At 49.6% G+C, this 12074-nt stretch overlaps 1 protein-coding gene across 2 annotated transcripts in view; it reads right to left on the minus strand.

The window, feature by feature from the left end:
* ZC3H3 (zinc finger CCCH-type containing 3) overlaps positions 1-12074 on the minus strand; it is a 2515563-nt gene that overhangs the window by 2353050 nt on the left and 150439 nt on the right. For both annotated transcript variants that reach the window (XM_069621754.1, XM_069621755.1), the window contains exon 2: positions 8472-10218. In XM_069621754.1, the coding sequence (XP_069477855.1) occupies positions 8472-10218 (1747 nt within the window). The remainder of the gene's footprint in view (positions 1-8471; positions 10219-12074) is intronic.

A 12074-nucleotide genomic window follows, 5' to 3' on the forward strand; every position in this document is an offset into this window, starting at 1 on the left:
GGAATACACTCCTGAAACACCTTGTTGAAAGTGACTCAACTGCTCTTTTCAAGAAGCACTTAAAAACGTTCCTGTTCGACGCTGGACAGAGTTAACTGATTTTATTGTTTCCGGTATCTACCCAATAAACATGCCTGTGCATAATACCTTTTTGCTAGTTATTGGCTTTCTCTGGGGTGGTCTCTTTTTCTTCCCTCCTCTCCTGTTGGCTCATGTTCTCGTCTTTGTATGCATCGCTCTTGTGAGCCCCCTGAGGCCTACGGGTTAATGGCACTATAGAAGCAACAAGTTACTTACCTGTATCTTTTGTTCTCCAGCATGGGTCTGGCATGGATTCACATGCTCATGAATATTCCCCGTCAGGCTGGGAATCCTCAGTAAAGAAAAAATCAGTTTCAGTTTCATTTCTGAACTGTATTTCTTCTAACAACCAATCACTGGTCTCTGGGTCATACTGCCCCCAGCCAATGACTGCCCTCTACCTAAGGCCCTTCTCTGGCACCCATCTTCAGATTTGGTAGCACGTAAAGTGGCAGTAGGACCAAGAGAAGAGCCGCAGAGGTGTAGGCGGGAGGGTTTGAATGTGAATCCATGCCAGACCCATGCTGGAGAACAACAGTTACAGGTAAGTAACTTGTTCCTTCTCCAGCATGGGGTCTGGCATGGATTCACATGCTCATGAATAAAGAATACATAGCAGTACACAAATGCACAACCACGGGAGGTGGCAAAGCTCAACATTAAGTATCTCAACATCTGAACATTAAGCATCTCTTACCCTCTCACCAGGCTCACCTTCAAGCGAACAGGTTGCGCAGCACTGCTTGGCCGACTCTGGACTCCTCCCTGGAATCCCAGTCTATGCAGTAGAACTTAGTGAAAGGTGTGCGTCAACCTCCACATAGCAGCCCTGCAGATGTCCAGCAGGCGCACACCAGTCAGGAACACCGTAGTTGCAGCGATCGCTCTGGTCGAATGGGCTCTCGGACGGCCAGGCAACGGTCGGTTTGCCAACCAGTGACAATGGGCGATGCAGCCGGAGAAGGTCGAGAATGGGCCCCAGCCCCTGGTCGTCTTCTTTACGAGCAAGTAACGAGAATACATTCCGGAGCCCCGGAGTCTCTTTGGGATGGGCTCTATCGCGCCTTTCCTTAGCATGGCCCGCACCTCCAGCAGCAGCTGAGGGACGTGGTTTTCCTGCCGGGGCAACCAGTGGCATACGGGGACACTTCCGTTGAAATTTCAGGGTGTGTCAGTGAGCCAAGCGTCCAGCACCCATCGGTCGGTGGAGATTGTCTTCCACGCACTAAGTTCGCCAGCCGGCCTCCCACCGAGGTGCACGGGTGGGGGCCCGACCTCACGGCCGGTTCAATCCCGCTTGGACGTCGAAAGGGCTGCCTTAGGGACCCTGGCGATGACCGCCTCCGAAGGCTTTGGAACAGCCCCGACGAGCGTGAAGGTAAAACGAGGCACCTCCACTGAAACCCTTAGAGGATACATGGGATTTGCCGCCCGAGTTCCGAAAGGACAGCCGTCACTGCTGAAGCATGCCCAAGGCACGAGCCGTCTCTGCGTCTGTCTTGATGGCCTCTTGACTCTCATCCACAGCCTCCCCGAACAAATTGCCCTCGTCGAAGGGCATGTCCAACACCCTCGACTGAACGTCCTGACGAAAATGAGTGGCTTTCAGCCAGCCCCGTCGATGAAGGCACACCCGTTGACCATTTAGCGGAACCCTGCGTCGGCGATGTCTGTGGCCACCGTGATGGCATGGTCCAATGCCACATCGCCTTCCTGCGGGATCTCCAAAGCTTCCGACCTCTTGTCGTCAGGGAGGAAGTCCAGGATGGGGGCGATCTTGAACCACAGCTCCTGGTCGTAGAGAGCCACAATAGCGAGAGCGTTGGCGGCCTTGATGGTCATCGCCACCGATGAAATAACTCGTCACCCCATGGCACCCAACTTTTTCCCCTCACTGTCCAGGGGGGGGGGGGAGGGTGGAGTCCGCCGAAGAGGAGGAGCCCGAAGAAGACTTCTTGGCTGCTACCGAGACCACAGAGTCTGGCAACGGTTGGGTACGCAAGCACTTGGGTGCAGAGTCCAGCACCCTGTACAACTTCTCGTAGCGGGGCCTCTTCGCCGGGGCCGTGGAATGGTTCTTCATGAGGGCCAACCCCTCGTCCCAAATGTCATCCAGGAGTGGGACCAACAGGACAGTCTTCCTATAAGCCTTGCGGCGCTGGTATAGGAAACCTTTCTTTGTCTCCACAGGACCGAGCATCCTTGTCTCCGAGACCAGAGTATGCAAGAAAGAGAATGTCTGCCGAGATATCTTCAGATGGCCGCTGAGGCGGCTGTGGTGACAGAGCTGTTCCTCGGTCTGTCTCCTGGTCGTCGTTGTCCTCCTCCTCATCGTCGCCCTCTTCAGAATCCTGGCCGTAGGGCCTGCCCTCGATGCACTGCTCCTCCTGGATGGTCTGGAGGTCGTTAAGCTCCTCCTCTGAGAAGATATCCATGCACTGGAAGACTACCTGCCCCCTCTTTCTCTGCGACCAGAGGGGATGGTTTCGGTGAAATGCCTGGCATCTTCTCCGGTGTCTTCTCTATGGGCTGAAAAGAGGACTACCTCCTGGGAGGCAGGGAGACTCTAGCCTTCTCGGGTGCGTCTGCGGATCCGCCACGACGGCCTGCGCGAGGGACGCCACCACCCCCTCAATGGACGGTTGGGCCTACCTCGTATGCACCTGGGCCTTCACTCCCTTGGTCGGACCCGCAACCTTCTCCTTGGGGGGGGGGGGGGATTCAGCACCTGCTCCCGCTTGGCCTTCTCCAGCAGTCCGGTCCTGGGCTTCTCCTTGAGCTTGCCCGGATGGTCCGACTTCCTCTTTGATGAAGAGCGTTGGCTGCTGACCGAAGCCGCTGGAGACTCTGTACTCCCCCTGGCCGCCGAGGAGCCTGTCGCAACGGCGCACCCGGTGACAGTGGACTCGCAGTGCTTGGCCTTTTGTTGGGACCCCGTGGGCGGGGCGCCCTGATAGGTCTTAGAAGACCGCTCAGTTTTCTTGGTAGCAGGGAAGGCATGCTGCTGTGACCCACCCAGACAGGGGCCTTGGCCTGTAGCCACTCCTTGAGCCGCCAATGCCGATCCTTCAGCGTACGGGGCGCCATCTCCTGAGAAAACGCAAAGTCCTCTTCCACGTGTGTTGAGTCCGGGTACATGCAGTAGAGACACTTGGAATGCTTGTCTTCCGAGAAGACATTCCGCAAGCCGCAGTCAGAACTAATCTTGAAAAAGGGGAGCCGGATCTTTCTTCTCCTCAGACATGTCCACGCGGCATAGGCCTTGACGAAACCTCTGGAATCCTCCATGGAGAAACTCAACGAAATTCGCCCTTGAGGGGAGCTGAAGAATCTGAAAATCCGCAGTAAAAGCTCGAGAGCTAAGCATGAGGACTCCCAACACTTGAACGTGCAGTAAAAATCTGAAGATGCTGGGGGAAGTATGACCCAGAGACCAGTGATTGGTTGTTAGGAGAATGACAGTTCAGAAATTAAACTGAAACTGATGTTTTCTTTACCGAGGATTCCCAGCCTGACGACGGGGAATATTCATGAGCATGTGAATTCATGCTGGAGAAAAAAGATAGATAGAAGTAAAAAGATAGATAGATAGATAGATAGATAGATAGATAGATAGATAGATAGATAGATAGATAGATAGAATTAGAACCTGGCTGAAGGTTATAGTCTGCCTTATATCTTCCACCAGTGAAGGAAGGCCAGTACACCCAAGAGGGAAGCAAGATCCCTCCCCTAAACATCTGCCAGTGAACAGAGGGAGATACTAAATCCATAAGACCCTCCAGCAGCTGCAGACCGGTACCCAGCAAGCACACAGCGTGCCCTGCTAGGCTCTGCAGCAAGCATCCTTGGTGGGAAGTGCCAGAGAGTCTCTGAACCAACACCACTTCGATTTCACAGTTCAATAATTCTTCCCCGCTCCGAGGGGTGCGGGGGGCACCAAACAAAGACTTTTGAGTGAACACCCATGCGGTGTCGGACCACGCTCTATCTGGTACCTATCTCGGTTGAACAAAGTTCAATTGTATTCAAGTTCTCTTTCTTCATACAATGTTGCCACTTGCAACCTTGAGCGTAACACAGCCCGGTTTCCTATCAGTTTCTCCAGCTCACCGGCTGTGCTGAACTCATTGGCGTTACTTTTTGTCGGAGTCCAGGACAGTACCACGGTGGCAATCGCTTCTCCCGACCTTGGATATCAATGGGGAGAGGGCCCTTGGTACCTTTAACAGACGCTACACCTTTTGTCAGGTGCAATTCCCCGTCATATGTTTCTTTTCCTTGAGACTTCTTGAAAGTTACGGTTCTGTGTTGAAAAAGGCAATTCCCTCCATGTCATCCTCTCTTATCTCGCCGCCTTTCTCCTCGGTTTAAACTGCCATTCCTGAATTGCTGCTTCCTTTTGCGTTATGTCTTGCTCAGAGTGTGCTTTCGTGCTCCGTCTTTTATCTGTGTGGGGAAGTGTGATGAAGTCAGGTGTGTGTAATTATCAGTAATTGCCTGACTCTGTCTGACCCTTGTATTGGGACATGTCAGGTATACGGCTCTGGTGTTAGTCCGTTGTTGCTCATGATGAACTGTCCATGAGAAAGTATTTGTGTCGGAAAAGGGGTCGGGCGGGTTTGAGTTTCCAGATATCATACCTAGTAAGATGGGGAAAAGGTGTTATAAAAAAGGGGATACTGCATCTCACCCATCAGCGTCCCACTCCCCAAAACCCCTCCATCCCCCACCTAGATGATCCTCCTGCACTGGTACACCCCCAGGAACTGGATCCAACAGAGTTGGCTGTGTCCTGGCCACCTGGATGACAGAACCCGGGGACTAGTGGGTGAGACGCCCTCAGGTTTCTCACAGTATCCAGAGTGCATTCCTTTTCCTTCTTTGAAACGGTCTGCCCTCTGCATTCCTTTACAGGGTGGTTTGTAGTTTCTAGTGTGCTAGAACGGTCTGTTGTGATAATAATAAAGTAGATATTTTTATACAACTGTGACTGGGCCGTCTCTTTAATCATTGGGTAATAATTGTATTCTCGCTGTGTTGCAACTAAACAATGATCCACGACCTTGCGGACATAAGCCAGCCGGTGCGTCCACATTACCAAAATTGGGCAAGGAGATTTATAAGTTGCTTGGCTTTCCAATCTGTCCGGATACCTTCTGGTGTACTAGAGGTGTCAGGCTGATTGATGGTTTAGAAACCGATATTCATCCCTGGACCACTAGTGCCCCGAAGGTTGAACTGTCACAAGGATACCTACAGGGATCTAAAATAATCTCACCCACCATCTCCACATGCTATTATCCCTTTGCCCCTCGACTGCCTCCTATCCGCGTTCCTACTCTAAAAAAACATACCTTTATGTGCACATATCATAGGCATCACAATCCCAAGCCCAGTTATCCTTTTTTTATTGCTTTCCACCAGGGTGATGCTAAAGCTACCAGTTGGTCTGGTCTTAATGTATTCACCCCTTTCAAACATCTGCAGAGAAAACTCGCATTTGCTGCATTTAACCTCCACAATCTAACAACTTTGTTGTGTCTTGTGTTCCCTGCCTTGGTCCTGCATGAATGCCTGCCTGAGAGAATGTCTGTTGGAATGTTATGCCTATGGAATGATGTGGTGCGAGTGCCCCTGTAAACTACATGAAGGTCAATTGGAGTGAAGCAGGCTGTGAGAGAGGAGGCCGGTGGATGTCTCATTTGTACCTTCCTACCTACTTACCCTTGGACTTACCTAATGTAGATACCTTGTCACTGGAACTTAGAAAAGAAGTTCACCTCTCATACCAGATTATCAGACCTTTCGTTTCACCCCACAATATTGGCGAGGAGCTGGCTTGAGGGAAGGGCCAATAACCTACAGCTGTTCAGAGTGAGCAGTGCCTGAAGGAAGAAAGGAAGCAGTGAGACCAAGGAGGGGACATCCACTGTCCCCCCCAGACCCTGAAGGTGAGCTGACACCTGTCCCATAGCCCAACAGCAGTTGCATGGCAGGAAGGAGGCAGCTGTGGGGGGCAGGAGTTAACTGTAGTAGCAGTTGGAGTACCAGTGGGGCCACCTTACAGTCTCTGGCCACTGAAGGAGCACTTCCCAGTGGGGCCACCTTGCAGTTTTTGGCCACCGGAGCTGCACATCCCAGTGGGGCCACCTTGCAGTATTTGGCCACTGGAGCAGTGTTTCCCAGCGGGGCCACCTTACAGTTATTTGGCCACTGGAGCACGATTTCCCAGCGCGGCACCCTACAGATTCTGCCCACTTTAAGCATCTTGGCCACTGAAATAGTAGTGAGAATCAGTAGGGCCACCCTTCAGTATTTTGGCCACTGGAAAAGGAGTTACAAAGATGTGGAGCAGTTCCCAGCGGGGCCACTGTGAAGAATTGGTCACTGGTTCACAGTGGGGCCACCTTACAGATTTTTGGCAACTGGAGCAGATTTTCCAGCGGGGCCACCTTACAGTTTCTGGCCACTGGAGTTAACATATGGTAGCAGCTGATGTAGCAGCATTTCCCAGTGGGGCCACCAAGAAATTACTTTGGCCACTGGAGCAACACACCTGATCATTGGCACAATTACAGCCTGAGAGAGTTTTAGTAGTTAGAGGATCAGGCACCAGAGGGGCTACCTTACAGCACCATGGCCTTATCAAGTATGGAGGTCAGGTGGTGGGCACAGCCAATGGTGAGACAGTGAGCGCTCACAGTCATCAAAGCAAAAGGTACTGTTGCAAGCATTTCATCCTGTGCCCTGCCTGCTGTTCAGCATCAGAGGAGGCATCTGCTCATTGGAGGGAGACTTGGGGATATTGCAGATGTTGTGGTGCTACCCTTGAGGAACCTGAGAGCACATATCTCAAGGTTTTGGAAGAACTTGATCCTGATTTTTTGGCGTTTTTCCGAGAGCTTTCAGTATATAAGAGAGAATGCATACTTGGGTATTGTGTGTGATGTGAGGCCTGTGATTTGACTTAGGTCCTGCCTTTTAAAGTTCATGCAGCTCTGTTTGCTTGGTTATGGTTAATCCGGGAATGACAGCTTTGGTGTGGGTGTTTTGGCTGATGAAAGCATATTTGACATGGCCTCTGTAATAGCAATTGCTAGGTTTTTAAGCATGGAATTACCTGAAATGCATTAGTGAAAAGTGACTAACACTTTTTCATCCACAGGACCAAGGTGTCTTTTTTCCACAACATTTTTAGAGTTTCAATATTTGTTTTGCAATGTATCACCTTGTGTGTGGTTGATGGTCATGTGCATTGGGAAGAATGGTGGAGGTTTTTGCTTGGTAACAAGTTTTGGGGTTTGGAACCCGGCACTAGTTTTATAGGGGTGTGCTGCCACCCGTGCCGCAAATATTGGTGTGTTGGACGCCGCACTTGAGGGGGTTTCCTGCCCGTGCCTTGGGCAGTTGGACGCAGGTACCTTAGGGGGTGGCCCTATCCACTTGCCGTGCACGGAGTGGTTGCCTGTGCTCTGTGCATTTTGAGCTTTGATTATTTGTTCTGGTAGTTTACTACAAGATGAATGGTGTGCTGTGTTTCAGTGCACCTTAGTTGCTGGCAGAAGGATAAATGAGGGTGTTTTGAGATTGTGTGGCAATGCTAGTGTGTTGAGAGTTAAGGCTAGTTCCTTGGTCTGAGTGTTTGTCAAAGGCCTGCTACAGACTCTGAGTGTATTGGATAGTGGACTGGCTGATTTGCAGGTCGTGGAAGTGACTATGTTGGTGGGAGCATGAGGCATGTCTCCTTGTTCTTCGGAATGGAGTGAGTGGGTCTTGGATTGGAGTTTGGAGTGGAGGTGACCAGAGTGTTGTTGGTTTATACTTTGGTCCCATTACCCCGTGTATTTTCCCTTGCACTTCTTTCCGCACCTTTATGTTGGTTTCTGTAGAGGAGGGAGATGTGTTGTGTCTTATGTTCCCTGCCTTGGTCCTGCATGAATGCTTGCCTGAGGGAATGTCTGATGGAATGTTATGCCTGTGGAATGTTGTGGCGCAAGTGCCCCTGTAAGCTCCAGCAGCCTGGGAGAGAAGACCAGTGGATGACTCCTGTGCACCTTCCTACCTACTTACCCTTGGATTTACCCGATGTATATACCTTGTTCACTTCCCCCTCTCATTTCACCCCGCAACAAACCTCTTCCCAATTCAGCTACCGTAGTCTCTATACAGCCTTTGTTTTGTAAATGTGAAAAGAACCATCCCTTTACTTTAAATTCCTAAAATAAATTTTCTTCATGCCTGGCTATACCATTGACTGAAAAGATACTAAAAAAAAAAAAATTAAAAAAATTAACCAGGAGGAGCTTTTTGGGTGCATTTCAACAATATCAAAAACTTTGCTCAATCCATTGCAAATCATTGCTCTGCTGTACACAAACAACACGTACCCATTAAAGCTTTTTCTACGGATGATTTTGGTGCGACTCTTCACTTTGTATCCTGGGTGTGCAGAATCACTGAATGGTGATTTGGTCACGTTAACATTACACAGTGGCGACTTCTCTGGCGCTTGGAGCACAATAGACCTGGCTGGTGAGAAATGGGATCCTCCACGTCCCCGTTGTGCCACAGCATGCCATTTAAACTTGGATTTGGATGGGACAGCGGGCTCCGCTGAAGTGGCTGCCTTCCACTTGTACTTGCTGCTGGATGACCCTGCTTTGGGAAGCGGCGTGGTTTTCTTGGACTTGCCACTCGCATCTCCTTTAGGCGAAACCTTTGAAGGTAATGTCTTTTGGGTGCTGACAGGTGTCTTTTTTGCACTGTCAGAATTCTTTGGACTCACAGATTTCCTTAATGTCCTAGTGCTTCGTGCAGGGTTCGCCACCCACGTGTATTTTGTTTTCCTACACTTCAAAACCTTTCCGGGAGGAGTGGGTGTAACACTTCTCTGGGGACTGAAAATGTTATGGGTCGTTACAAGCCTCCTTTTCAGTGGGTTCACAACCGTAGCTGGAGGAGTGACATGAGAAGCGCTGCTAGGAGGCACCTTTTTTTCAGAGGGACCTGCTTTGGTCACGTTTCCCACTAACCTACAGGTGTCTGTATGTGACTGTGACATAACCGGAGGCTCCTGTTTCATTACGGGTGATGTCCAACATGGTTCATGAGTGGGCAAAGGCTTCTGGACCTTGGACGAAAACGCCAAAGCGCTTTCACTGCGAGTTCGGCACAGTTCAGAAGTCCACTTTGTTGCACTATTTCCTGACCGTGTGGCTTTTAAGGAGGTAGTGGACAGGATGCTGCTCTCTCCTTGCTGTTTCAGAAGGTCTCGTTTCTTGTGCTCGCCCCCTTCTGCCGGGGTTGGACGCGGTGATAAAAGCACAGTCCTGGAAAGTGATTTTCCTTGCTCTTCTCTGCCAGCAGTTTGGGCCCTGGCCAACACAGTTCTGGAACGAAGTTTCCCATGGTTCATTTCATAGGGATCGTTCTGTGTTTTATGCCCATCAGCAGCATCTTTAGGAATGGCTGCCCGAGTCCATACAGAAGAATTAATTGCAGAACTTGCTCCCTTTAGTGAAGGCACAGTCACAGGCCGCTTAAGGGTGGACACCATTTCATCCGGGTTCTGGCTATAGTTGCAGCCGATAACAGTCCTAGTGGTAGTGCTGGGTGCATTGCTGTTTCCGGAGGGATGGGTAGGTGCCTGAGGTTTATTCACCAGGGAGTACTTTTTCCTCCAGGTGTTTCCTATATGTTGCTGCTCTTGTGAAAGCAGCTGTAATGGCTTCTGTTGCTGGTGTTGCTGCTGTAGTCGTGTTAAAGTCTGCGGCTGCTGGTGGTGGTGGGGGGGGCGGTAAAGCGGGTGCACTGGGGGGATCCTGGGCTGCTGCGGTTGTGGCATCTGTTGCTGTAAGTGCATTGGTATCTGAGCACGAGACTGCTGCAGCAGTGGCTTGAACTGCTGCTGTTGGGCTGGCCTCTGCTGCTGCTTTTGTAGTGGCTTCAGCTGCTGCTGTTGAGACAGCCTCTGCTGCTGGTGTTGTTGCTGCTGGTAATCTCTATGAGACGGGCCTGCATAAGATACCCCAGATGTGTTGCAAGTAGGCACTGCAGGGTTCCTCCAGGTATGTGCCGTGGAAGCCAAGGGGGCAGGTGCATTACCATGAACATTCTTGTGCTTGTTTATAAGACCTGCAGTGAAAAACAAAATAAAAATTCAATGTGTTATTGAGAATAATCACCAGATCAAGATATAGCTCTTTCACCCATATGGCAGCTCATTGTGGGAGTTACACTCACATATCATAATAAACCTAAGAAAAATGAACGGATAAGTCATCCTTACTCAGACTAGAGTCTGTGTCCCAGACCACCATGTTTACCTGGACTCAAGTACTTTACCCACTTAGTATCCCTCTGGATTGAAAAACACTGCAAAAGCAGCAGTCCACATTGGCCATTCTACTTTCTTCTCAACAGCTATATGTCAAGGAACACTACATCATGAAAGCTGCTGGCCTGAATGGAGGACTTGGAGCTAGGAACACAGTGGGACAAACATTCAAGCCATGCTGGTAAGCCAACAAAGTTTGACTTATCTTTACATTTGTAGGACGATAACACAAAGCAAGGTCTCTTGGCTAGCATATCAAATGTTTGTCCTTCAGCTTTTTCACAATTCACACCGCAATTAAAGTAATACTGAACACGGGAGCCAGATTCAGGCTACAGAAAATTAATTTCAGAAAATGGATTTCAGTGAAATCAAACAGTTACCCTCAATGCACTAAAAGGCACCAGAAGGAGAAGGAGCTGAGGAAGAGGACCAGCCAATTGCACCGCCCCCACCTTATGGTGCCTATCTGGCATTACGACCCGCGGTTATACTAACCTGCAGCAGGAATGCCTAGAGGGAGAAGGGGAGGCAACGGAGAAGAAGAAAGATAGAGACATGTGCCGAGAAGACACATAAAAAGGAGAAGAGGAAATATTTAGCAGACATTGAGAAGAGCACAGACAAAAGTTGGATGCATTATTTAACGAAGCAGAGAGAGCGTTTGAACAAGAGGTGCGAAGTAACGACAGACAGAGGTGGGAAAAGGAGGATGGAAAGGAATGGCTGTCGGGAAGGATAACATTCATAAAAAGGCACCAGAAAAGCCATCTATGAAAAGGGGAAACTACTTTTTTGTCCTTTTCTCTCTATAAAGGCAGATTTAAGTTAGTGCTCAAGGGCCTATGATCAAGAGTTTGCTGTTATTTCCTCTGGAAATACAGCCACATGGTGATACCATTACCACATGCAGTAATTTGAAGGGTTCATATGATTCTGAGTCAAGCAGACCCTTAAGTTATTCCCCATTTTGGAGTTCCGCAGGACCTCACAGGGTTCAGTAATTACCACATTTTGTAATTACTGCATGCAGTAATGATTTTTGTGTGGCAGTAATTACCTTCATGCAAAGGCTGGAGGAAATGAAGAGTTTCAACTTGTACTTTGGAGGAACGGTAAAAGCCCTGAATTTTAAAGTACCAGATGTTATACCACTAAAGTTGTAATCAGGCCCCAAATGTCTCTTTAAAATGTCTTAATGTGGCTTGCACAAAGGGAAACAAACTACCAACACGAGATCAATGATGGATGATAAAGAAGAAAATGCCCACAATATAAATCGAAATAAGATGGCTATATAGCAACCATCTTGGGCCGGGGGGCTACAGAGTCGGTAACGCTCTCCAGCCTGATCATAGGTAGGTCTGAATGAAGAGAGGGCCTTGGCGAAGTTTGAGGGCTGTTACCGGCCATGTATACTCCCCAACAAGGTAGCTATTCACAAATGGCACTTCCTCCAAGGGGCAAATAGTTCAAATGTTTTTCCCCCCAAATGAGAGACGAGCTGCACACGTTTTGCGTGTACCCAATCTCCCATAGGAAAACAAGATGGTGGCCATCATAGCAAATGGAAAAGGGGCCAAGTCCCTTTTCTACTTCAATTGGAGCAGCCTGGTCTGACAGGAAGTAGCACAGCCACCGGAACCAGACCAGC

Source organism: Ambystoma mexicanum, chromosome 5q (assembly GCF_040938575.1).
Source record: "Ambystoma mexicanum isolate Mex_15411 chromosome 5q, UKY_AmexF1_1, whole genome shotgun sequence".
Classification (NCBI taxonomy): Eukaryota; Metazoa; Chordata; class Amphibia; order Caudata; family Ambystomatidae; genus Ambystoma; species Ambystoma mexicanum.